Below are 28,000 nucleotides of genomic sequence, written 5' to 3' on the forward strand. Positions count from 1 at the left end.
AAAACATTTTTTGAATAAAGCAACATAGGACTGAATCTGTATAAGAGATCAATAGTAAGTAATGTTTCAGGAGGGAGGGAAGGAAAGCACATTAAAAAAAAAAAAAAAAAAAAAGAGAGAGAAGGAAGAAGGTTTGTGGCATAATTTACCTGGCCAGAATCTCAGCCAGCTTCTGCGCTACTCATTCAGAGAAAAACCCTTTGTGTTTTATGAAGTTTGCTGCTAGATTTTATGTAGTTCATGCAAGATAGAATTTTTGTCTTGCAACACTTAAAAAAAAAAAAAATCCTTAAAACTCAGTATGTACTTTCAAATTCTGCCCATCCCATGATATTTTAAAATGTGAATTAAAATTTCATACTAACATAAGGAACATGAAGCTGCAGCAATACCTCTTAAAAATCTCTTTGGTCAGGATAGGTATGTGATTACCTGGTGGTTTGTCCAATTTTGGGTTTTGGTGGTTTTCAGAATAAATGGTCTTGTAGCTCCTCAGAAAGAGAATATAGCCAGGCTGAAGCAAACATTCAGAAAAAGGGGAAAAACTATTTACCAACTGAGAGTTATGAGACAGAACATAGGCTGAAGTTGTATGTTCCTCATTCTCCACCCTCTGTTTTTTATGTCTGTGAGGAAGACCACTCATGAATGAAACTCACTACTCTTACAGTGTTAGACCTTCACAAGAGACGGTATAAAGCATGCAGGAAGACAGGCAGTTTTCTAGATGTCCACCCTTAAGAGGGCATCTGTAAGAAGAATAAGCATGCTGTTAGGAGATACCACAGGCTAGCAAAGCCAGGTAAAGATGCAAAGACTATGGACCCAGAAGTAGGGATGACTGTGAAAAGTTATCTTTAAATTAAACTCTTCATGTTATGTAAAAAGAACAACAAAAGCCACAACACCAGAGGGTGAAAGTTAAAGGACCTGACATAGTGTTATCCCTAGCAAGAGAAAAGGTCACCTGAGGTAACAGTTGGTTTCAAGGCCAGATTTAGTGGTCACTGCTGTATGTTTTTTAAAAGTAAGGGTAGTAAACAAGACTATTAGAGAGAGTTACACTGGAAGGTGGTTTTGCAAGCCTTTAATCATATGATTATATAATTTTATCTTTAAACTACATTAAAAAGGCTCATAAAAAGCTTTCAGTTTTAGAATTATAGCCACATAGCAACACAGGAAAGCTCATCTGCAGGACACGAGTTTGCTGAATAAATCAGTCTTTGCATCCTTACAGAGAAACTGCTCTCTTATCCCTCAAAAAATAGAAAAAATATTCACAACTAAAGGTTTATTGTGTAAAAATAACATTTTACTTTTGCTTGCTACATCATTGTCTACATCACTGCTTGCTATGTCATTTGTTCCTGAATTTGTCTTTAGTGATAGTTGCAAATCATTGATTCCATTTCATACCTCACGTGACTTTCTCATCATTTGGTACGTGATGTTGACTCATAATTCCAGATTAACAATACTCACAACATGCCATCAGCATTTCCTTGATGATGACAGTATGGAAATCACCAGTGCCTGTAATTGATGGTGTCAATGCTTCCGTGCCTTTCTCTGAAATACTGGTGTGAGGAGACCTCCATGTAGCAGTGCAGCCTTGCACCAAATTGTGAATCAAGATTTCACCTGTAGAGGCATATAACTATACTTGCTCAGATTTTATATAAGATAGAAGGAAAATTTATGCTCATGTTTTTTGAAGGAGCAGAAACCATCATATCATTTGTTCATTTTACTTCAAAGCCCATTGAAAATGGCTTTCTTACCATGGGTGAATGCTTCCCCATAAACCAAGATCACCACAACCCTGAACATTTGTCTGCTTTAGGTTTAGCTCCAGTGAAATTGCTAAATTTTATTATCTAATTATGTAGAGATTCATATCTTATGATTAATGACTGTGTCAATTAATTGGCAGGCTTTTCAGTTCAAATTTGTCTAAAAACAAAAGAGCTCACATTGTTTATATTTATGTTGCCATGGGAGATTAAGAGTTCTTATTAGAATTATGTTTCGAAGTAGACCCTGTAAAAATATTATGCTGTTTTTATTTTCTGTTTTCAGATAAGTTGAGGTATATGCTCTTGTATAAAATTATCAGACATCTTAAGTCTGTACAATGACTAAAATTTAGTTAGTGCTACAATTGACAGTCACTGCTCAGACTTGCTCTCTCTCTTGTTTTATTTTGTACACTAATTTAAGGCAGCTTATTGTTTTCACAAATTCTCATATAAAGCTGGGTGATTAAGTAGGTTTAGATTTATTCCTAATGATCAAAAAAGTCAATTTTTCAGTCTTCAGAGCAGATTGGTATGAGAGGTGTTTTCCTGTGGCTATTAGTCAATGCTATCAATTTTGGCAAAATGACTGAAGAACAAACAATGCCAGAGAAAAAGGAGGAAAAACATGCTTACAAAGGTGACTTTCAAAAATACTGTGTTGTTAAACTCCATCAACAATAGTTTTTCCCCTTCCTATTTAGCATGGTTTCTTCACATTGATTTTGTTCCCCAATGTCCAGAGTTTGGTATTTTATTTAATTGCCACAAGAAAGCTTCTGATGTAGTTGACAGTAATCTGTGCCTAATCAGTGAGTAGCCAATAGGACTTGAGCTACAGTAAGCTTCTGCAAATCCTCGTGCAAATCTCTGAAGGTATAGTCCCTGTTAAAAAGTCATGTTGATGGCTACCTCTCTTTAGAAGTCTGTGAAAGAGCTATGGATTTTCCTAGACTTATAGTAGAACTTGAGCAATGAACACAAAGCTTCATTCATTTGCAGGTATCAGCAGTTGTTATACTCTGTTTGTTCTGGAAACAGAAGTGGAAATATTACAATTCTGGAAATGATCTTTATATTACAAAAGATTTAAGAAAAACCCACCACATTAGGTAATACTAAGTGGAAGATGAGAGCTGTAATGTTGAGTACTGCACCAGCAAACTGTTTTTGCAGTTAATCAGATGCATTTAGAAGTGATTATTTTGCCTTCTGAAGACTGTGTCTTGTTTTCATAGTTTTAAAGTACACTCCTTGACAAACATTCGAGTGCTTTTTTGTATGCTGAATTATTTGACCATTTCTTCTTTATTCAGTCTTTTTCTTGAATGGAATTTCACTAGGTTTTACTGAAGCCAAGAGCTTTCCATTTTTTCAGAGAATACTTCCACAGCTGCATCCCCCTTTGCTGTATGTGTGAGTTCTTGTGACTAAGAACCTCAACAACTGAAAAGGGAGGTAATTGTTTCTGTGTTTGTGGAGTTTTGCTATTTGAAAATTTAGGAATAGTAACAACAAATCTGAGTAAACGAATTTACCCAACCCCTTCAATCATAAAACCTTAGCAAGAGGAAGTAACCTCTTTTAATTAGTCCACTATAATTCCTCTTTCAACACTTACTGATGTGACTGTCTGTCTTGTAGGTTGCATGTCACACTAATGTCCAAATGACTGAGGAATGTGAGGATTCCTTTTATCTGCCATACACTTTAGCATTAATTTGAATGTGTAAGGTAAATAATTTCATTAAATGTAATCCTTGAAGTGATCCATTCACAAAGAAATTTTGTTCCTTTTAGTCATTTCTTATGACATGGCAATAAAGCTTGAAGTTCCTTTAGGAACAGTGTTTCTATGTATAATACTGTAACAACACGCTATGGATTGCAGGATCAGGCCTAAGTTCTCAGAAAGTCCACATTTGCAACTTTATTTGTTCCTGAGAGCACTTGCTAGTGTTTTTTACCCCAAACCCTTATCTCCAGAAATCTATTTCTGATTTCAACATTTAAAAGACACAGCATTTTCTTTACCCTATTATATTATTATTTTCTGGAATTTTTACCACCATTCGTTGGTTTGCATCTTGCTTTTTCCTTGACAGTTTCTTGGATGTTCTCCTACAGAATCATGGGATCATAGAATAGTTTGAGAGGGACCTTAAAAATCATCTCGTTCCAACCCCCCCATGAGCAGGGACACCTTCCACTAGAGCAGGTTGCTCAAAGCCCCGTCCAGCCTGGCCTTGAACACTGCCAGGGATGGGCTTATGTTGTTAACAAATTGCTGATGGGAACCGGTGAGGAGTACAGTATACTGAAGTAAAGAGAAAAGCAGCAGTGACATTAGTTTGCTTGGGGTTTGGGTTTATTTTTGTTTTAAACAAATACCACTTAAATAGAAAATTGCTTAATTTAAAAAGATGGTATTTGCCAGTGTGTGTGTATATATATGTATTTTAATATTTAATTTTCAGTTCTGTATTGTGGTATTCCAGATACAGGGGTGGGTTAACTGTTGGCAAATTATTACTTTTTACTGGTATACACCTTATTTGATTTCCTCTTTGTTTCAGGTGAGTAATTTCCCTGATGTTGAACCATTGTAGTTAGATTATTTTCCAATTATACAGATTCTTGTTATGATTTTAGGGCAATGTCTTGTCTCTTTTATTCTTTCCATAATTTACTGCACTTTTGTTCTTTTCAAGATGTTCCATGCACAGGTGGAGATTTTCTTCTGTAGTCACTGTACCAGAAAAAGTGCAAGAGTCTGTGCTTGCTTCTTCATCTTGCTTACCTTGATCACTTTCTCTATCCAGAGGTGGGATGAGGTATTATTAAAACAAAGATTCCATCTGAAGTTATTTGGTTCCAATTCTTAATCTGGAGATAAAAAGTCTTCTGTCACAACTGAAACATAGGGACATAGAAAAAGTAAAAAAATATTACCACGTACTGCATTTCAGGGCATGACAAATAAGCAGAGGCTTTCCCCAGGCCTACCACTGGGGATGGGACTGTGACTAATCAGCTGTCATTATGAGTGCTACTCTCCTGCTGTGTTCTGTATGGTAGTAAGACCATGCTCTAGAGCTGGGTTCTTTTGCCTTTGCGTGGTTTTGTGGTTGAACTTGTTTTCTATTTTGAGTTAGCCCAATTTGATCGTTTGACGGGTCAGTCACTCATTTCTCTAAATTGACATTTTGGTAGGCCCTTATCTACAGTCAGGCTATGAGGAACTTGAAAATGAGAACGTTGACAAGTGGAAGAATATTTTGTAGATAACTGTTCGCAATGTAACTCCTCTGCTCAATGTGACTGTAGAGCCAGTCATGCAGCCACTGGCAATCAGGGTGATATGCTTTTACCAATATACAAAGGGTGAGTTTATTTTTGTTGACCTTAATGGGGGGTGATTTGGATGACTGCTAGATAATCAGAAGGAAAGACCTATTAGTCTGGAGGAAAAAACAAACAAACAGTATATATGTATGTGCACACACACATATTTATATACATATAATGCTATGCATTTAGCTCTAGAAAGTGGCACATTGTGATAGAAAGTGCTGCTATTTTTTTGACTAATGAGATTAAATACTGAATTGGAAAAGTTGCAAGCACTTTAATTGGTCATATTGCCAGGCACTCTCCCAGCAAACCTAATTAACTTCAAGCTATAGAGCACTGTTAACAGATGGGACTTTTTGTCTTGTATTTTTTCACTAATTAGAAAATCTCAGTCTTATCAAATTTATGGATTGAACAGAAATTTTCATTTTATTGTTGGTATGTCGGTGGAAAGTTGACAGAAAAAAAATCACTTTGTATAAAGAAAGAAAAATAAAGCTGAAATATCGACAAGTATTAGAAACATGTACAGAACAGGACATAGCAAAGATATTTTCTGTTTTAAAATTCTTCCTCAAATGAGATTGGGAATGTGTGTGGCAAACAAAAATGCATTAAGATAGTAATTTTCTTTGGTTTATTTCCTGCTTTGATTTCTCATATTTCTGAATCTGATGTTTTACTCTAATGATTCCTAAATTTTGATTCTACAGCATCCCTTTAATAAGAATGACTTCTTAATTTCAAACAGTCTGCTCAAATGAGAGGTAGTCTGTTAAAGTGTATGTAAGAAAGTTGAATCTTTCATTGGATAAAAAAATAAAATGCAGCTGAGGGCAGACAGGCAGAATTTCCTACTTCTGTTTTGTGTGGTTTTATTCGGAGATGTCATGTATTCTACTCCCAGTGACCTGTTACCTTAATTGCTTACTACATTTATGAATAGTTAGGTAAGCTCACAGCGATTTAGGCCTTTACCATGCATCTTACTTGTACCTTTCAGATAATACTCAAATTACTGTTCTGATGCATAAGTTCAATATGTGGGAACTGAACATGTGGCTAATTTTTCTCTTTTTGATAACTCTTCTGTATCTACTGTATCTGTTTTCTCTCCCAGCAATTTTGTTGCTATATTTCTTATCACTGTTACAGAACTCTGTAAAAAGAGATGCATTAAATATGAACTGTATTTTTAAGATATATTTACAATAAATACATAATTTCAGTGTCAGCAATAAATTAAAACCATACTATAATGGGTAGTAGCTTAATGGGACCAAAAAAGTAATTCCAGAAAGATAAACAAGAAGTTTATCTTACAAAGAAATAGTGATGCCTTTCCATTTAAATAAAACGCTTTAATAAATAAAGTCCCTTTGCTCTCATAGAGTGCTGTGATACTGTTACATAGTGTCTTACTCAGGCTTTTTATTATTGTGGCAGCAGTAGAGGTCTCAGCTGTGCTAGATCCATTGCAAACACCTGTAATTCATTACAGATGTTGCTCTAATGCGTTGACATGCAGTATCCTTGCCGATTGAAAGCAAGAGGGAGAATTGGAAGCTTGGAGAGGTCAAGTAATATGCTTAGGTCACATACCATGTGAGTGGCAGAACTGGGAATAAGAACCAAGTCTTCTGATTGCTCATGATCATCATTGAGAGCTATGCTGACCTACTTTAATGCTGACTTTTATTTTAAAAATTAAATCCTTGCTATGCATTTTCCTAGAGAATTTCACTGAGACCTTACTGCCTAGTGGTTTATCAAATAGTAATTTCTCACTCCACCTCCTCTTTTGGATCAACTTTGACTTTTCTTGGTAAATGATAAGTCTGTGCAAGCTTTGCTGAAGGGGAAAATTTATATAGTGCAGAGTCTCATAAAGTTACCAAAGTTTTCAGTATTCTTCTTAATGCGTGTTGATGACTAATTTAGGTACTGTAGGCTTTATAGTTAATTAACTTTTTTAGTTAACTCCTTGTTGTGTAATAAAGGTAAACAAAATAAAAAAGCAGAAAATGCAATTGAAAAGGAATAACTTGCATGCAAACATTTTCAAATTGGTGTTTCTGAGAAGTTTTTAATGCAGCTATCAAAGTTGCAGAGCTTGGATTTAATACTTTAATTGCTTCAGGCTCAAAACTAAGAGTTAATAAAGGCTCTTCAGAGCTGTGTGCTCTTGAATCTTTTCTGACTTCCCTGAAAGATGGGGTCGCTCACTGTGTAGCTTGGAGGTGCTTAGTTCCTTCTTATAGAATTGGATGTTAAATCCTAGCTGACATTCAAAGCGTGAAAGAAAGAGTAATGTGGATTTGGGGTTGTTTTTTTTTTTTTTTTCACCTGCACCACCTGCCTCCTCTTCTGCGTGCAAAATGGCAGGATCAATAAACCACTGAGACACATTTACTAGCTAGCACACTACCTAGCAGACACATCCCTTTAGATTCATAGCCTGTTAGCATGTATCCTGTCATCAACAGCAGGTGCTGACTGTAGAATTTTCACTTTGTCTGTACTGCTTCTTCTTCATAGTATTATGTTCCATCAAGCATGGCTCTTATAGAGGGAGTATATTAACTGTAAATCTATTTCCTTATATTTGTGAATAAAAGGTAAACAACAGGAAATTTCCCAGTTTCTTAGAATCCTTGTTTGAACTTTTCATTTATTATTTATTGCTGGTAGGAACACGATAGAATCTTACTTTGTCTTTTCATTGTTTTGTAACTTTATCTTTCTTCTATTCACCCACTTCAGCCTTCATTTTCTTGCATTTCCTGGATTGGCTCTTGTAAGGTGGCTCACAACTACTGGCACATGGTTAGATAGTTTTCTTTAAAAAGAAGCTGGCATTGTATGCAGTTGTTGTGGAAGATATTAAGAGAGCATTTCATCAGTAAGAAATATGATCTTGCAAACCTGACTGAAGTAGAATGACCTCATAGAGTAGATGGTGGATATTTTGTACTTTTGCCTTTGTTGTTTTGGTTATTTATACATTGCCCTGGGAGGGTCCAGGTAAAGAAGCAGAAGGACTGGAGACAGGGCAAAGTGTTTACGCCCAGAGAAAAGTCAGTGTACAGCTCCATCCAGAACGTGGTACTAGGTTCTGCTGATTGAATTTAGAGATCCTCACTGCTGCCTTCCTCCTGGGTATCAGGGTATAGTGAGAAAAAAGTCTCTAAACAGAAATTTGCTGTTGATTGCTATAAAAATACATATATATATATAACATTTTATTTTTCTTGACAAACCACAAAGTTCTGAAGACCATTTTGTTGGATAAACTAATAAGAATTGTATAATTAACATCATGCAGCTGCTTTAGTTCACTGTGATATGTCCAAAGGTAATATTAATAAAAACATCTTAATGAAGTAAGTGCTACCAAAAAAAAAAAGTGGATAAGCGATTTTTAGAGCAAGCATCTATATTGCATTATAGTAAATAGTATTTACTTAATTTGTATTTATAGTAACCTAAGAGATATTAATTGCTCAGCTGTTTATATCAGCTGCAGTGCATAATTTCTTACCACTTATGGCTTTGCCTACATGGAATGCTTTCTGAATTTTGTTGTTTGCATATAGGGTATCAGTTAATGAGACATCAATTTAAGTAAGCCATTTTGGCACTTCTGTGGTCTAGACTTGCTCAAGTCTTACTTTTGTTAAACTGCAATAATTGCACAGATGCTGGTGCATATCCTAGAGTCTGCAAATTAATGCTGGGATTGCCAAGCAAGGATTAAGTAATTCCTAAATCTGAAATGTAGCTTGCAGTTGGTGTATCCTTAGAAATGTAGGTGTTTATTCCTAATAAATCCAGACAAGTAAATTCTATTTGTCTATGAAAGAAATACAATTGATTTCCGTTTTTATTGTTAAAGGAAGTTTGTTTTTTATATTTAAACTATGTACATTTTCATTCAAAGTATGTTGAAACCTCAGGCTTTTGACATCTGACTAATGAAAATACTAGTGTTCCAAAATTAGTGGATCCTTGAAGATGTAGCTTTATGGTCACAGGAAATAATTTGTATTCTCCTTAAGTAATTTGAAATATAAAAGCTAATAGAGCTTTTTTTTAAAGCATCATATGAAAAAGCCGAGTAACTCATTAACAGAATTTACTGTATGGATATAGAAATTAAAATTAAGTGAAATTCTAAAAATATTAATAATGAATAATTTCATATATTTTAAGCAGTACAGTAGGCTTGAAAATTTAACCTTAGGATAGTAAAAGTTTCAGACAGACATTTCTAAAGATCAATACACAACAGATTGTCATCAAATAATAAAATAAGGACTCTGGTGACCTGAAGCATTAGGGGTTACAGGATTACTGAAAGTTTTTTTCTTTTCACTGTGTACTTCTTATTTTAATACTTAATGTTGAGAGGATTATAACAATAGACAGCTATTCCTTTTTTATTTCCTGCTTTACCTCTTGAGTTCTGAGTTATTTTGTATTAGTGATGTTGGATAGATCAATATTGTATAAGGAAGAATTTGCCTTTGAAATTTCAGTGAGTTCTGTTTCGTGTTCCACAGAACGTTCATTACAGAGTAAGGGAGAGATTGCAGTTCCTGCCCTAGAGTCCTTACTTACATTACTCACTGTGGTTGTACTAACTGTAGCCCTCCTCTCTAATGTGAACAGCCTTTCCGTTTTCCCATGTTTCTTCAATAGCGCCAGGACATTAGTTCACTGCAGTTGTAGGAGAAACAGTGCCACCCGTTGGATTATCACTGTCATCCTTTCGTTACACAGGTCCTGCCCTGGAAGGTGTGCTGGTCCCCTTCACGGTTGTCATGGCTTAATTCTGAGAGTATTTTCTCAATGCCTATAGTTCCCTGCAGTTATATTATGTTGCTACACCCTTATTAAAATTTCTAGGTGTTTGGTTTGTTTGTTTTTGGTTTTGTTTTTTTAATTTTCAGTCCTTAATATGGATGCATAAAGTTTGATTGCAGTTTGACTGCAACAGAGCAGTCATAGCTCTTCTGGAGCATCTTGCTAGCAGTGGAGAGCAAAACATTTTTACAGTTTTCTTTAAGTGGATTTTATCTGCAGCTTCTCTGACTCCTGCCTTTGTACAGTTTTGTACACTTTTGTTGAATTCTGTGGCTGGATTTTTAATTTTTTTTTTTTTTAAGGAAAGATTTAAGGATATGCAGTAACTATTCCATGTTTTTCTCCCTCTTTCCTTTAATCAGATTGGTGTTTATTTTTAACTTGATACTAAGTGCTTAGTCAGTGTAGCTGCTAGCATTTAACTTCACATTTCTCAATCTTAAACAAACAGTAAGTTGTTATAAATCAAAAGATTCTTTCCTTCCAGAGAGAGAGGAGCTATAATAGATGTGTAGCAATTGCAATGTTGTGCCAAATGCACTGGAATAATAAACAGAGTAGGCAAGCTTCTCCCCATGGTCTGGTTAACAAAAAAGGCAATAGTTCACATACATGTATGCTTTTTTCCTCCCTTAGATTTTAGTTGGTGTAAGTTTGGGTTATCAGTCTGTCTATATTCATACCTCTATTTAACCCCAAAAATAGGTGTTATCTCCAATGTCAACCTAGCAAAGACTGTAATCTGAATCTAGACCTAAACTCAGTAATTCAGTAAATCTACTTAGAATTAACACATTACATGTTCCCTTGTATTGCTTGCGCTATGACTGTCAGGCTCCTTCCTAAAATGGCAGCTTCAGAAAGAGGTCTGAAGCCTGTATTTAATGAAGAAATTTTTGTTTCAGTGCTCATCTGTTGCTTGAACAGCTGAGATTGTCAGCGAAAGTAGCAGTAGTGATGGTAGTATGCATTAGTTATGGTATTCATACAGATTAATAAGCCTGCTCAGTCAGAACTGGATGACACCACTATTGTATTTCACACATGCAGTTGTTTAGATAATGTCTTAAATTTTAACCACTTCTGACCTAAGAAGTATTTTAACTGGCAGTTTGAGGAGCTGCATGTCCCCTTAGTACCCTGGTTTACCCAATCCTGAGCAATCAATTCGCTGGGTTTATTTTAAGGGACATTACTTCTAAGCAGCTAGTTGAGACAGGCCTGCTAGAAGACTAAGGGACATTTTGTTTTGATTCTGTAGAGCAGCAGATCAGATGAGTTACAGGAGACATAATTTTCCATCTGTTTCCTATCAGTGCAGCAGACAGGAATCTTTTCTGATTTCTTCCAGAAGAATTGCATTCTAAGATATAAAAAATAGCTTACTGGGTTCATGTTTTCAGATTCCAGATTACCCAGTGGATGGTATTCTTCAAGAGACAGAAACCTAGAGTAAGGATATCAGAAATCTAAGTTGCAATGGGTACACAAACTATCGTGTACTTCATGATTCCTCAAGCCAAAATTTGAATGCAGAAATTTCAGTTGTGCTCTCCTGTGTAGATGCAGACCTACTTTGGGTAGGATGTGAAACTAAATCTTCCCACAATGTTGGAGAGTCTTTGGAAGCCAGTAGAACAGACAATTGTATTGGCTTTACGTCCAGAAAAAAGAAACTAGAGACAGATGGAGATGTGATTAATCCAGCTTCTGCTGCACTAGCCAGAAAAGCAAGTTCTACCTTGTTAATAAGGGCTGGATGCTAGACCAAACAAAATTATTGGTTCAAAAACTTCAACAGATTTAAAGGGGGGAAAGCATTGGGACTGCAAGGTGCCCGAGGTATCTGTTTATTGTATCAAGACATGCTGCATCAAGCTATTGTTTTAACCTGTTTGAAAGTTAACTATAGTCTCAGTGGACAGGACTGCAGAGTAAATACGTATTTTTACATAGTCTTACAATTACCCTGTGGATTTCACAACTATGCATATAAATAGAAATTCAGTCTCATCTGTCATCACTCTTTGTTTACCTACCAATGAGCAGAAACTTACTGCAGTCCTGAAGCATAGGTATGATAAAGCTATAGTGTGATTCCATGCAGTAGGATTGTTGCCATTTGAAATGAGAGAATATAGTTTAGCAGAGGTTAGGATCTGGGACCTAATTGTATACTGAGTTTCCCTGAGCTGGGCTTCAACTTGTTTGTGTCTCTTTTTCAATGCAAGAAAGCATTCTATGATAATATATGGCATTTGAGATTCAAGAAGGTATAGCTTTCTCAAGAAAATGACAGCTGAAATATAAAAATACTAGTTTATGATTTATTTTTGTTGTCTTTTTTTGTGTGTAAAAGAATAAATGTTTCACTTCAACACTGTTAAATAATGACTCTTTTCTTTTCTTTTGTAGGTTGTCTTAGTCTTCGCCCTTAGTATTGGTGCTCTTGTAATATACTTCATAGATTCGTCAAAGTGAGTATTCTAGTACATTTTCCTTTCCCTCCTTTTGTGCAGCAATTATACACCTTTAAATTGCTTCATTCATCTACTTCAAATCAGCACCTGATCTCATCGCCTGAGTGCGAAGAACTTTATACTAGTGCACGGTCTACCAAAATAACTCAAGAATGGGAAAAAGATCATATATATTAAATAGATTGAACACAGATCTGGGATCTTGGATCTTGGATCTGTAGAATGAATAGAGGAAAAACTACTTTTGTGTGTTGAGATTATTCGTACTATTGCAAAATTGTACTTTTTATTTTCATTCGGCATATGTAGAATCTTTCAAATTCAAAACTGGGGTAAGACATACAGGAGAAGAATATTTGCCAAAAAATTACAGTTTGCAGGAGAAAAAAAGCATCTTAGGAGACTGACAGGAACACTTCTGAAAAACTGAATGAATTAGGCAGTATGAGCATTATATCTTGCATATCTGTTCAGATTTTCAACTCCTGGATTTGATAGATTTCTCCCAAGATAAGGTGAGCCAGTAAAAATCTGCAAAGCATCTCAACATTTTTTAGATTTACACCAACATTGTAATATAGTGTTGTAGTTCTGGCCAGGCAATAGAAAGTTTCATCCTGATTTTTTGAGGTATGTGGTGGTTTGATACAAACCAGTGTAACTAGGAATATCCTCTCTTTGATGTCATTCATACTCCACCCCTGTTTTCATATCAAGCTGGACTGTTTTCATATCAAGCTGTCAGTGGTGTAACAGACAAATCGGTAGCTTAACACAGAAGAGAACAGTAAAAAGGGACTTAATAGAATATTATTGTGAATAATTATTTTGGGAGAATGATATTCTGAAATATCAATAGCATTTTAAAGCTCTAGGACTACTTACTTGCTGCTTTTCTCCAAACTAGTTTTAGGCTTGCCATTACTGCAGCAGTTAAGATAGTATTCTGGAGTTACTCTATGTGAGCCAGCTTCACTATCCGTAATGGCAGTGGTTATGTTCTAAAACAATCCTTATGTGACTCAGAAATTCAGACATTTTACTGTTGAAATCTGTACATACTGATATTTAGGTATGTGGTAGCACCAGCAAAAGGCGTTCTTGGATGTGGGGATGTCAGCTCTGTATTGTGTGAGTCTCAAGCCATACCTTTGTAGCCTAGATGTGTCAAGCATAACACAAATAACTAAGGTAGAGATTTTCTTTGTGGAGAGGAGCCAAGTAGTGGGAAAACTCAAGTTCTGTCTTGAGCTCCCTCAAAGTGAGTACAATAGTTTTTCCTTCTTAATATTGTGGTGAGTGTTCTCATTAATTTTAGCAAACTTTTCTTTAATGTGTCATCACTGAAGCAGGTAAGGTGGTACTTTTCTGAAGATCTTTTTAAAAATTTTTTAAAGCACAATGGCAAAGCTTGTGGGTGCCCAACATATCCAGATCAAAAGTGTCAAATAGAATAAAACCTGTTTCCACTTTCGAACTTTCCTGTTTCAATTTCAGACCAACAAAATACAGCTATTTGTCGGGGCAATTGTCTTTTATGAAACTAATGGACTATATAATGATTTTTAGGCACTGCGTTCTAGAAACCTTTGCTTGATTGTTTTCCTCAAGGAGAGCAAAACTGACAACATGTGAGATTTCTCTGGGGTGCTTAAGCTTTCTGTGGGCCACCTAATCCATGTACCGCTACCAGTTTATTGGCTACTCTGTCAATGGGGATAGAAAACTGTTTTAACTGTAGGTTTCTCTGGGTTTTCAGCAAATGTTTAACTCCCAACTGCAGTTTAAATTCAACAGCCTCAAATTAATGTACTCGCACACTTTCCCTTTGTTTTCTCCTTCTTCTCTCTTACCCTACTTTCTTTCCACACATATGTCTGTCTTTACTCATTAGTAGTTTAATTCAGGTCAGAAACTCCCCAGGTATATCCCTGAAGTGAAAAATTCTGCTTTATTCTGTATTAGCAGCTGACCTGATGCCCATTTCAGCAATGTAGAATCAAATGTAGTGATATATCAGTCTATTTAAGATCCCCAAGTGCATGATTAGTAAAAGTAATTCCTTTTAGATTTCAGTCAAACAGGAAATAATGAAGGTAGGGTGAGAGGAATGCTTGTGATGTCCTCAACCAAACAACTGGAACGACGGAGACTATGGCTTGTCCAGGAGCAGTGGAGACAAACAGGATCTAGTGCTCACACCAGACAGATAGTGACATATATCATTGTGTGCTTTCCCTTGACAATGCGTTCTGTAGCTGTTGCATTCTGCCTGTGCCGTGGACACTTAGCTGTCATTTGATCTTATGCACATAGAGTGACAAAAGTCATGCCTTCAATACAAAGCTGAAGAGTACTAGTGTAAGCATTTGTCTAAAACAAAATGCCAATGGTCTGTGCATCCAAGATTCAATCTTTCAGTAGATTTGAAGATGCAATGGCAGGTATGTCCACAAAGGAATCCTACATGACTTCATACAGAAGGGGCATCAAGGAAGATGGGAATAACACCACCACTTTCTTTGTGAAGAAAGGGAAGAGCGAAGAGACCACTGACTTTTGTCAGGCAAGGATGTGTGTCGTGATTAATTCCAGTGGAAGGCACTGAGGAAGTCAATAAGGCTCATACTGAAGAATCTAGCCATTGCTCCCTCTGCTGTGTAGGGAAGGTGACTGGATGCAAAATGAATGCTGTCAAAGCTGTGAGAGAAGGGTAAACTTAAGAGCATTTCTGTGCTACTCAGTTCATCACTCTTAACAGACTAGTACCACATGAAATGGTATGTCCAGTGCAATGAAATTTGGAGAGCTCTGAGGTTGAAAAATAGTGCAGCTTCATCAACATAGTATCCTCCCTACCAGTTAGTCCTACATCTCAGCAGAACCAATTAAGCAGCTTTGTGCTGCTTTAAAATATGTCTGTACTAATTCTGGTTCTGGCACAAACTTAGGGATCTTTGCACCATACTCCATTACAAACTATGGGCACAGTTATGATACAGTACATCTGCTTTAATCTGAATTGACTTTTCTTAGTAAGAAGCAGTACTTAACTCACCTTTTAAGAAAAGTTCTAGACAAAAATCACAAAAATAATCATTCTTGGTGGAAAGAATGAAGGTTATTAATTTTGAAAACTATAGGGATTATTCCAATACCCCTCATTAAGATTATTCTGTTGTTTATTCAATGCATCTACTTTTTACAAGCCACCAGGTTGAATCAGTCTCCTAGTACCACAAGACTTACATAGAACATTTTCCTTTAAAGTGAATATGTACACTTTCAGTGATTCATGGTAGCAACTAATGGAAGATTTCAGTCCTTAAACTGGGAATTTATTTAGCAGAGATTTGGCATCTCTGTCCATTAAATCCAGTCATATCCTGGTAGGAAATGTTTCACTTGGTAATACGGACTAGACTCTTTCCTTTGTTTATTTATAGAATCTCATTCACAAAATACTGTTTTCTTGGAGAATAGTATTTTTCAATAGTGGGAATAGCAGTTAAATGTGAAACATTTGCTGAAGAGATATTATAAATATCACATGCCTAGTTATTTTAATCTTTAGGTAACAAATAACCAAATTATTACATTTTTATTTTTAGAGATTTGTTCACTTTAATGTCTGTCTTTCATTCTTAGTTTGAATAAAAGCTGAACATTCAAAGTAGTCATAAGCAGTTGCCTAGAAGAGTTTTGATTAAGAAAGTGATCTAATTAGTACAGAATAGCATCATATATCGTAATGATGGTTCTTTCCCAATTTATGTTTCTTTAAAATTTGCCATAATTGAATTTTCAAGGTAAGGAAGTAATAGAATTATCCTTCATTCCTAAGAGGAAAATCTGACTTGATATGCACTTTTTAGATGGTTTTCTAGAGTCTGCTCAATGTGCTGCAGTAGGATAGGAGCTTGATGTCTGCCAGTACTTTTTCATTTTTTGTGCTTTTTTATAAGTAGTTTTCACAACATTCCTTCTTCCTGTGTCCACGCTTCTGTTTATTATTCTGCATATAAAAGGTGTTTTAACAAATACATATAGAAGTACTTCTCTGAGTTTTATTTGTATCAGCATTAAAGATGAATTGCTTATTTTCATTTCCATTTTTCATCCTGACCTCTGCATATCATACTGAATTAGTGACTCCAGCAGAGTAGAGAATAACATTTCTTTGCCATGATCGTCTTTAGGCATGGTCAGTAAAGCCACTAGCAGAGAACTCAATTTCCCGCTAAACTGGTAACTCAGGGCTCCAGTTTTCTATTTCTTGTAAAGGCAGTAGCATGGAAAGTGTTTACAGTGTGAATATCTTTTCCTACTCTGGTTCTGTTTTCTCTTCTGGGGTGCAATGCAATGTAATATGGAACCATAGATAAAAGCTATTGTTTTCAGGCACAGGATATTTTTTTTTTTTCCCACCAAGAAGCTTGCTTTCTAATGACCAGTTATTGCTGTCCTGTCTCTGAAGTTTGCCTTATTTACTGGAGTCCCTCCACTAAAAACTGATGTCACTGTAGAAATAATAGAGCCCATCAGTGGCAAGATGAAAACATAAAAACTCTCACAACCTGTTTTATACATTCTACTTGCATATGTTTTTCGGAGTTTGTATTTTCAGCAGCATCAGTGTAGTTATTCCTAAATAGCTCATTTTTTTTTCCAATACTGTGTCACATATTGTATTTGATTAGAATTGTACATAAAAGTGCCACCTGGCAATAAGTGTAAAGCAGCTGGATCTAAGAATAATAGTGTCACTGTGAATAGGAAGATTTATACAAATATACATACGGACGTATAGATTCGTGCTGAACCCTGAGCTTGTTCTGAACTGTTGAATTCTTAATCAGACAGCTTTATTTCTTTATGTATGTGGAAAATAAAAGAGTTAAACTTATAGGCAACTCTACTTTTTAAATGTTCTATATCTTTGTATATCTGAGAAGATTTCAGAAGTACTTGCACCTTTTGCATGATTGTACAAAATCCCATTTTTCTAGATGTGATACCCAGAGAACCTGAATACTGCCCAAATGTAAAACTAACAAGTTTGTCTTAAGTATAACATAAGGAAAAGGCCCTTATTCAGATTCTTAGCTTGACTTCTAAACTAATTTTTAAAAATGAGCTTAGTGCTTTTTGCGAATGTGTCTATTCTAGGATTTCCTTACAGCTCTCCCAAGTTTCTAAAACTGTCAAAAAATACCCTGTATATCCTTCTCTTTGCCCTTTTCATCAATGCTATGACAGAAGAGAAAGCACAAAGATGTACTTTTAGCCACCACAAACTAAGGTTTGATTGACACTGATCATGCTCTACTCTGTGGGAGTGTGAGAGTTTAGCCTATTTGGGATTGCCTTAATTGTGAATTAATCCCTGAAGAATATGGGATAATGCATTTTAAAACACAGTTTTAATTGATCAGATTAATTATCTTTACAGTGCTGTTCTAGGATAGAGTTTATTGAGGTACTGTTCTTTGACAATGAACCACAGTTAATTTCAAACATTAATCAAATAATTTTATGAGAATAAAGAAAAAACATCTTTAATTGTTAAGCTACTTTTTCATGTCTGCAGCTTAACTGATGGCATTCTGGCTAGTCATTATTCATTCTTTTGTCCAGCTTTTTAAAATATATATATAAAAAGTACCCACATACATATTTGACTGCATAAAAATGCACTCTCACTTCATGACACGTTAATTATATTCATAGAATCATAGAATGGTTTGGGTTGAAAAAGACTTTAAAGACCATCTAGCTCCAACCCCCCTGCCATGGGCAGGGACACCTTCCACTAGACCAAGTTGCTCAAAGCCCCGTCCAGCCTGGCCTTGAACACTGCCAGGGAGGGAGCAGCCACAGCTTCGTTGGGCAACCTGTTCCAGTGTCTCACCACCCTCACAGTAAAGAATTTCTTCCTTATATCTAATCTAAGTCTGACCTCTTTCAGTTTAAAACCATTACCCCTCATCCTATAACTACACTCCCCAATAAAGAGTCCCTCTCCACCTTTCCTGTAGCCCCTTTTAAGTACTGGAAGGCCGCTATAAGGTCTCCCTGGAGCCTGCTCTTCTCCAGGCTGAACAACCCCAACTCTCTCAGCCTGTCCTCATAAGGGAGGTGCTCCAGCCCCCTGATAATCCTCATGGCTTCCTCTGGACTCTCTCCAGCACGTCCATGTCCTTCTTATATTGGGGGCCCCAGAGCTGGATGCAGTACTCCAGGTGGGGTCTTGTGTTCTGCTCTATATATGGATGACTTTTAGAAAGGATTGTCATTCCCTCCTGGAATACAGTTTTCTTGAACTTCATCTGTCTGCTGTGGTGCTTTTCAGTTCAGTTTTTTGGCCTTGTCTATTATTTAGAGCAAGGCAAGTGTTTGCTGCCTGCGTGCTTAGTAGCAATATTAGCTGGAAACACAGATGTCAGAGATGCTATACTAGAAATTGCTTAACAAAATAAGGCGAAATGAAAAATCTGGTTTCTTGTTTTGGAAGATTCACACTATTTTTTGCCATTGTATGGGAATAGATTAGGAAGGATGAATTGTAAATAAATACTCTATTTGAAGAATTTCCCATGTGACAGCACAAGGAAAAAAGTATCATTAGCAAGTTCTCTTGGAATGTTTTACTAGAAAAAATACCTTTTTTTTCTTAAGTGGTACTTTATTTCAAGGCCTTATTAACTCTTATTTTGTGCAAATATTTGAGGATAAGTTGTGATTGTATACCATGTTTGGCTTTGCTGCTTGTTTGCTACTGATGCTACTGTCTTGTGAAAGACATTTGATTTAGTGCAGCAAAATGTTCTATAGAAATACTACAAACCTGATGAGGATTATTTAAATCTGTTAACAGATACAGACTTTCACAGCCCAAGAGAATTCACATCTTTCTCATTTCTTTATGTTTTACAGATATTTCTGAGGTATAAAGTTTAACTGAGTAGCTCAGTAAGTCTGTGTAAACACCAAAAATCAAGCATTTTTAGATACCAATCTCATATTTTCATTACAAATCAGTCAGCTTTTCCACATCACCTGGACTAATCTGCAGAACATTTTGATGACTTTTTCTCAGTTTCATGGCCCTTAGAGGAAAAAGCAATTGAAGTTTCAATTGCAAATCAAAACAATTTCATGCTGCTACATCTGAATTTCAAGTGAATCCCAGTGGCCCAATTTATAAAAAAATTAAGTTGAAACTACGTTGGTCAGAAATACAGTTCTCAGAGAAAGTTCAGTGTTTTGATCTTTGATTTTGTTATTTCACAAAATATTCTAATAAATTTTATTTTAAGATTCAGGTTTCAGTTTGATTCATTTTTTTAAGTGCTGTGAATGTGTTTTACTTTTACCTTTATATGTCTTGCAGTTTTAAAAAAATGCTGTTTTCTGCTCCAGTAAACAGTTTTAGAGCTATACTGTATCATTTAGCAGAGGACATCCCTTGCAGTTCAGGCTCCTATGCTCTTAAGTATTGCATTTACCTGTATTTTGAGTGTGTACAGATTCTATGTAGCATTTCAGTCTTGATATTTGAGGAATCAAGCAGGGCTTAAATAACACTATGCTTTGTGTCAACCCTTTCTACTTATAGTGAAATTTACTCATGCAAAAATATTATAATTATGTTTATAAAACTCTTCTTTGTCTTACTGCACTCATTAACCCACACTAAGTGGCCACTGGAGCATTCCTTCATACTTTAAGTACATGTTAGAGTTAATATATATACATTTTTTTCATGATGTCTGAATAGAGATGAAGAAGATGACTTTAAATTCCGGGATCTGGTTCAAGCAAATGTTGTTAGATGATATTTACCATTGCTCAAGTTGCTAAAATTACAACGGTCTCTATCTTGGCAAGTAGATTAAAACAGTAATATTCCTTCCATAATGAAAATTCTTAGGAAATGATACAGACAGTCTCATACAGACTATCCAAATCCCCCACGGTACCCTGCAGTCTGTCTCCTTGTCAATTTTAACTTTTTTGTTTGTTTTAATTTTGCTAATACTGCAGCAATTTCTGGCCATTTCTGTGAGCTGATAAATTTTGTTCCATGCTGAAGTAAATCCAGGTTCATTTGTTCTCCCCCCACTCCTTTACAAAAAGAGGGAAAAATAAAGAGTTGATTCCTAAAAACAACTCTTAGTTTTATTAACTGCTCAGTAGTCAAACTGAGTGATAGGTGTCATTTTCTGATATAAAGAAAATTTAGGAAAACACATAAATTAACTTCTCTTGAGTTATTACTTTCAAGTCACTTGGTTTTTACTATTATAACAGAAATGTAACTTCAGCTGTTTGTACTGCTGATTCTTGGTAAATGACAAAATGTATGGTTTGTAAAGACTGTCAGCACGCTTTAAACTGAGACAACGTTAAATAAGGTTTTCAGTCATAAGTAAGGGCTAATACTATCTTTACTGTGTTTGTAAGAGATAACTGAGTGTTGGTTTAATTGAAAAGTGATTTGCAGAAGAAAGTCTTATTTGTAGCAATGAACGTTAATTTTCTTCATTGCTCTGCAGAGTTTCATGGGAAATTGTCCATAGCTAAGATTTATTGCTTTCATAATAGCATGCTACAGTTGAAGCCAGGCGGGTATACAATGTGGTGCATGGCCTCTGCAGGCAATTGAATATCAGAAAGACGGAAGGCCTTTGTTAGGTACAGATGGTGTTAATTATAAGTGAAATCCAGCAACAACTGGATGTGTTGGATTATTATAAGTGCTGGATTATTATTATTATTTATTATTATTGTTGGATTATTATAGGTGCTGGATTGTTATAAGGCAAAAACCAAAAGAAACAAGCCACAATGGGGGAAAACCCCCCCAGATAATTATCCTTCATGTGTCAGTGTATGCTTAGCTGTCTAGGACAAAGGGATTAGGTGTGATTGTATGTTTTCTAAGTTTATTGGTAGACCTCTATCCCTTGAGATACAGCAACCAATCATTATAGGTGTTACCTTTCTTGAATTGTTAAAAAAGTTGGATATAGTGAGGCATACCCATAGAAATTAGATGTCTGTTTTATATGCTATCTATCTCTTAGCTCAATGTTTACATTTGTTCTCTGACATGTTCAGAGAGCTTGAGTTTGGTAAATTATATGCAGATAAAATTTGTAAAAAGCTACCTGAATAATTCTTCCAATCTACTTAGGAGTTGAGGAAGACTGTAAAACTCCTTCTTAAAACTTTCTAGTATTCTTCAGCTAGGTTATAATCATAAAGAAAAGTAATTACTCTGTATGTGTTTATCATATTAATGAAACAACATTGGATTATGATGATTTTTCACTAGTCGTACATAATCACTGGGTAGGCAATATGGAAATATCCTGTTTTCTCCAGACAAAACAATGCAATGAAGTTTCTATTAATCAATGCCAGTAGATTGTGTTTGCTCAATGATCAAAAGTAATTGTTGCAGATTAATGAAATGAGAAATACTGTGAATGAGTTTCATATAAAATGGCAAAAAAAAAAAGTTTCCTTCTATAATAATTGGTAAAGATCTGGAAAAATTTTTGATTACTGTTTTTACTCGGTATTATATAGAAATCCTTATTAATCATGATATGCAACCTTGATGATGTGATAAATTGCAATGGGATAAATTTTCTGAAGTGTTAGGCCTTGTAAAATATTTCAGTAAGGTTGAACTTTCTGGAAAACATCTAAAAAACCCAGAAATTAATAAATTAACTTGTTGCATGAATCACATCTGTTTTGTATATGCAGTCCTGTAAACGAACTGTGATCATCTTCTATTTGGTGTGTTTTCAGTATTTTACTAACCAGCTTATATTTCAACATGTAACTTTATTTCAGCTGCCGTGATGCAGAATCTCTGAGTTGTTGAGATTGTAAGGGACCTCAAGAGATTGTTTAGTCCAAACCTCATGCTACTAGCAGGGTTACCTAGAGCAGGGTGCTGAAGACTGTGTCCAGCAGGGTTTTGAATATCTCCAAGGATGGACATTACAGTCTCTCTGGGCATCCTGTTCTGGTGTTTGATCACTCTCACAGTGAAATGTGGGGGGTTTTCCCTTATGTTTAGTTGGAATTCCATGTATTTCAGCTAGTGTAATTTCCTCTTGTCCTGCCATTGGGTATCACTGAGAAGAGTCTGGCTCCATTTTCTTTATTCTAAAGAAGGCTCCACCAGGTATTTATACATGTTGATAAGATCGTGCTGAGCCTTCTCTTTTCTAGACAGAACAGTCCCAGATCTCTCAGCTATCCTCCTATGACAGTGCTCCAGTCCCTTAATGATCTTTTTGGACCTTCACTCGTCTCAACCCTGTATGTCTGTGTCTCCACGCTGGAGACACATTTCCTAATGCAGCCTGGGATGCTGCTGACCTTCATTACTACGAGGGCACATTACTTGCTTACAGTCAACTTGTACCAGGACCCTCCGGTCCTTTTCTGCAAAGCTGCTTTCCAGCTGCAGCCAGTTGCATGGTAAAGAATCGCTGAAGTTCAAGCTTGTATCATTTTGTTATTCCAAAAATAAGTCAGTAATTTTAAATAACAAAACTTTATACTGCAGTGATATTTTGTGACTTTATTTGTATTAAAATGTTGCTGGATAGGCCTCTATGTAAATATCTGTCACTTGAATTAAAGTGTTTATACTGAACATAGCAGGCTTAAGAGTTTGATCTTCAAGAAGCTAAGTCCTCAATTTTCATGAGTCAATCTTCTACAGTTTAAATTTTTAACATCTCTTGGAATATTAGCTGCACAAATGAGAGTATTGTAATTGAAGAATAAAATCCTTTTTTTAAGGGCTAGATGGAATTTGATAATGTTTTTTTAAGCACTTTCCCATTACTTTTTCTTTCTCCATTTTCTACTGAATAATCAAAAATTTGGTTTTGATATGGACAAAAATCCATATCACTGTCATGTTTGCAGGAGAGCATGACATGTTGCCTTCTCTTTTAAGGATGAATGGAGGAAACTTATGTTTTTTGGAGAAGAAAAGAAAAATTTCACAGCAGTGAAATTTCTAGACTAACATCAGTAGAATAGCTTAAGCTTTGGTAAGGCCTCAAAGCATGTTTCTTTTTCTGCATCACTGTATCAGAAATACGTAGACAAACTAATGAGAGAGTCTGGAGAAAAACAGGAGAGATGAAAAGTTTAGGAAACTTATTGTGACAGATAAGTGAAGGGAAGAGGAGTGGTTGTTGGAAAAGGATTTGTTTAGCCTGGAGAGGGGAAAAAACCCTTCACCTTGTGATATAGGGAGGGCAGACATGGCACCATTCCAGTATGTAAATGGAAGGGTAATCAAAGGTTACCCATCTTCACGGTGTTTGGAGAAACTATAAAATCTGTATAATGTACAACTTTACAGATTTAGTTTGGATCTTAGGAAAGTTTGATAGCTGTGATAGTGGTGAAATATTGGAAAAGATAACCTAGAATGGTTGTGGAATTTCCTGCAAAAGGAGCTTTGAAGAAAATAAAATACCTGATATCTCAGTTGTAGATATACTTGATGATACTCTGGTTGGTAGGATATTGGACTCTGATTATTTTGTCTTCAGTAACGTCAAGGTGACTGTATGGCCTGGGACACTGAAAGGAAATGAAGACCACTTTGTTGCTCTGAGGATCTGAGCCTGCAGAGCAGCAAGGGTATTTATAGGATTTCAATCTTACAAAAATATTTGTTGCCTAAAAAAATACTCTTGATAAAAGGTTAATATTTAACACCCTCACCTTTCATAACACAGTTTATTATTTATGATGATAGTCTCTCAATAGACTGAAATGGATCCAAGCACAGGGAAAATGTGTGATCCTTTCTGGTCCAGACTCTTCTTTCATAACATGTTGCTCTGCAGTTCAAGGTCACAATTACTCAGATAAGAGTTTTGTCTTTTTGTGTAGCTGATCAGTGAGAAATAGTATTTTTTTTTTTAATCCAGAGGCTTTATTTAAGAATTTTTTTTTGTTGTTGTTGTTTTTTTTGTTTTGGTTTGGTTTTGGATGCTGTTATGCTTTGTGTGGGATACCTGAGATCCTTAAAGGGGTGTGGCTTGACCAAGACTATAGCAGACTGTTGCCTCACCTGGGAATTTTTTTCCAAGCAAGTGCTCATTGATAAAGGGCATTTGAATACCACTGGCTGGTATTCAACACTCCTGTGTGCCAAACTGCATCTTTCTTTCCCAATGAATTGTTCCTGCTTTTGTGTACTGAGAAATCAAAAGGCGTCAGGTTAAACATCTGGGTGAAAAAGGACTGCAAATTGACAGCTGCTTCTAGTTGATTCCTGGCAGTCTTTGTTGCTTTCTAGCTCTGTTTTGGGAAGATTGTCCCTATCTGCTCTAAATCCCATTAGTTTTTGTAGGGCAGGATCTCAAAGTTTGATTTGTGCAAGAGTAAGAGAATTCTTTCACCTGAAGGTTCAGAGCAGAGGTCAGGCATAATCAGGCATGTCTAGAAAACCATATTTCTAAAATACGTTTTAAGTTCTGTAGTTTACCCTCTGCTGCCTGCTTGCATAAATCTTGCATTAGTTTTGATCCCATACTCAATTCATATCTCTGCATGAACTCTTAGGTCTGTGAGGCCAGTGAAACCAGAGTGGTAAAAGTATCTGCTAACTCAAAACCCCAGAACCAGTGTCCTTTTTAATTTCTATCCACGTATATCAATTTATTTTCTTATTCAAGGTAGGGACCGATGCTACTGCTAGAATTTTCCTTGTCTGCTGTAGATGGTAATATGAAATGTTCCTCCCTTGAACACTTGAAATTATTCTGAAGAATGTGCTTCAGGGAATAATCGTATGGTGTTTCCATGTGATGAAAAAATCATTGCAATAGATCTTCCCAGTTTCTTATTCCTGTGGTAATAAGGTAAGGTAATAAGTTTATTGACACCATTATACTTAGATACACATTCTTTTGATAATGATCTGGATCTGAGCTTAAGAAATATGGATAAAAAATTTAGACTAGCATTTAATTGCAGCTTAGATTCCAGTAGCTTTCACTGGGAACAAGTTGTCAGGAAATCTGTCCTGTGTTTATTTTCACCTACTCTATGCAGTAATTTGGAGGTCAGTTTGCGTAATGAAACTGTATAGATCATAGTTATGGCACGCTCAGTTTTACTTCTCTGATTTTACAAACTCATACCATGCTACTTGATGTGTTTCCAGTATTGCTGTAAGAACATATTCTTAAATTACATTTTAAATTCTTTTAAAAACCACACCAGTATATAATTGATATTCTGGTTAGAACCTTTCTTTAGTTTTCATCCTTTTCCTCTTTTTTCAAATGAATCTCTGTGTTTTTTGTTTCATCTCAAAGCATCTGACAATCTGCAAATACTTGTGCTTTCCTGTGCTTACTGTCCCTCTAGACAGATTAGTTGTGCACACTGAATTAACAGCATTCTTTCTTACCACTGGACAAAATTACAAATCTATCTAATATAAAAGAGGAGATAACTCGGGGTTTTAAAAATACCAGATACCATATAGCTGTTACCAAAACATGGCTTGCATAGAAGATTGCCTTTCAGAGTGGAGTTGAATGTAGAATCAATGTCTTGCCCTCTGCTTTTTAAGCTGCAGATACAAATAAAAATGTGACCTTTCTTCCTTTTTGTCCTCCCTTTTCTCCTGACAGCTTGACAAATTGTAGCTTTTGGGACACCCCAGTAGTTGATGAGTCATTTCTGCTTAAAAATAGAATTCCTTGCAGCAAGGACACCTATTCCACTTTTGACGTGTATGTCATTTCTGACAGAGTCATGGGGCCAACTATGCCATGTTAATTAAGCAACTAAGACTGAAAAAAAGCTATCTCTTCAATAAATACCAGAGCTGGATTCCAACAACACTGAAAAAAGGAAAAGGAAATCCCGTATACGTAAACATGAATACCTGCATGCCTCCCCCCCTTCCCTGTACTTTGCTGACATTTTGAGCCTTTTTTAGATAGCTGGTGCAATTTAATGAACATTGCCATCCTGCCCTTCTCTCTCTCTTTTTTTTTTTTTTTTTAATCCTTTTTTAAACCCTCTGCTGAGACCTGATAGAACAACAGCTTCACAAAGGGAACTCTAAGATCTGATCAGTGTGTACAGAAGAAAAGCTGTAATGGAGCATTACAATATTGCATCCTTTTATTTGTGAGGCCCTTGAAATATGCACAGGAAGAGTGCTGCAAGAGAACAGTGATCAAATGATCAGCTGTATTCAGCATAAGGTACATGTGATAGGGTACCCTATACAAGCCTCAATAATATATAGAGAGCATAAAATACAAATATGATTAATAATAAAAAAGGCAGTTTGTTGCATTGTAGTAGATCTTGCTCACTTCAACACTTGTAAACTTTTTATTACTTTTATCAGACCTGGTGCAGAGGGAGTGGGGCAGACTGTTCTGTAGCAAAATTGTATAGCTTGTGGCATATTTATTCATCTGGTACAGATGGGGAAATTATTTGGCCTCAAAAATGAGGGCCAGCCACTTGTGGAACAATTTCATGGCACATAGAACTGTTTCAATGCAATGTTTTTTCTGGAGATTTACAGACTTGTTTTTCTCACAGGACCTGTACCTTGATAGGCACTAGAAATAGTGGATTCTATGCAAGTTGGTTTCTTTGCAACATCCATAAAATAATTAATTCTTATAATTCAGAAAATTGCAGAAATTTGCTAAAGACCGTTTGATACCTCTAAGATTCATTAGATAATGTGAGTCTGACAGTCTGATGCTAATAGCCCTAAAAGATACTGCATCAGCCATATATGTTGTTCTTGATACCCGTTTGAATTTAATGTTTTCTCAAAACAAAGGAATTCTCTATTCACATGTAATTATGTACATTTCATTATACTCCATCTTTACTGAAAAAGATTATCATTTTTCAACAAAGGTATCTCAGTTTCTATCTATTTCTGTGAGAAAATGGAATTATAAGAATAAAATTATATTGAGTCTATGAAATATGTTTTGATATTATTTATAATATTAAACAGTATTCATTCTGAGTAAAAGTCCACTTACTGTAACTGAACTATTTCTGCTATTCACAGTCATACTAGTCAAAACACTCTTAGGTAAATTAGAGTAGCTTTTGAAGTAGTTTTATTTTTGAAAATGGAAGGCAATACTGAAGTCAACAGTTAGTATACTATTATTTACAGAAAATCCATTCTTCACATAATCTTTCTTTAAAAAGTCTTGTAAACCTCTTCGATAACTTTTCACCTTAATTTTCCTCACCTTATATCTGAAATTCGTGTTCAGTGACATGCATTACATTATCATCATAAAATTCAAGTGAGAGATGATTAGGATCTATAAACTTGTATCAGAATAAAAAAAAATAAAATTTAAAAATCACCTTTTCTGAGTATCAATCCGATATTATCAGTCACTCTGTATAAAACCCTGTAACACTTTTACAGTATTA

General features: G+C 35.6%; 1 protein-coding gene across 19 annotated transcripts in view; it reads left to right on the forward strand.

Annotated features, from left to right (window-relative positions):
* Positions 1 to 28,000, forward strand: part of KCNMA1 (potassium calcium-activated channel subfamily M alpha 1) — a 514,017-nt gene that overhangs the window by 229,443 nt on the left and 256,574 nt on the right. For all 19 annotated transcript variants that reach the window (XM_074874548.1, XM_074874549.1, XM_074874557.1 and 16 more), the window contains exon 3: positions 12,435 to 12,496. In XM_074874548.1, the coding sequence (XP_074730649.1) occupies positions 12,435 to 12,496 (62 nt within the window). The remainder of the gene's footprint in view (positions 1 to 12,434; positions 12,497 to 28,000) is intronic.

Source organism: Strix uralensis, chromosome 7, assembly GCF_047716275.1.
Source record: "Strix uralensis isolate ZFMK-TIS-50842 chromosome 7, bStrUra1, whole genome shotgun sequence".
Classification (NCBI taxonomy): domain Eukaryota; kingdom Metazoa; phylum Chordata; class Aves; order Strigiformes; family Strigidae; genus Strix; species Strix uralensis.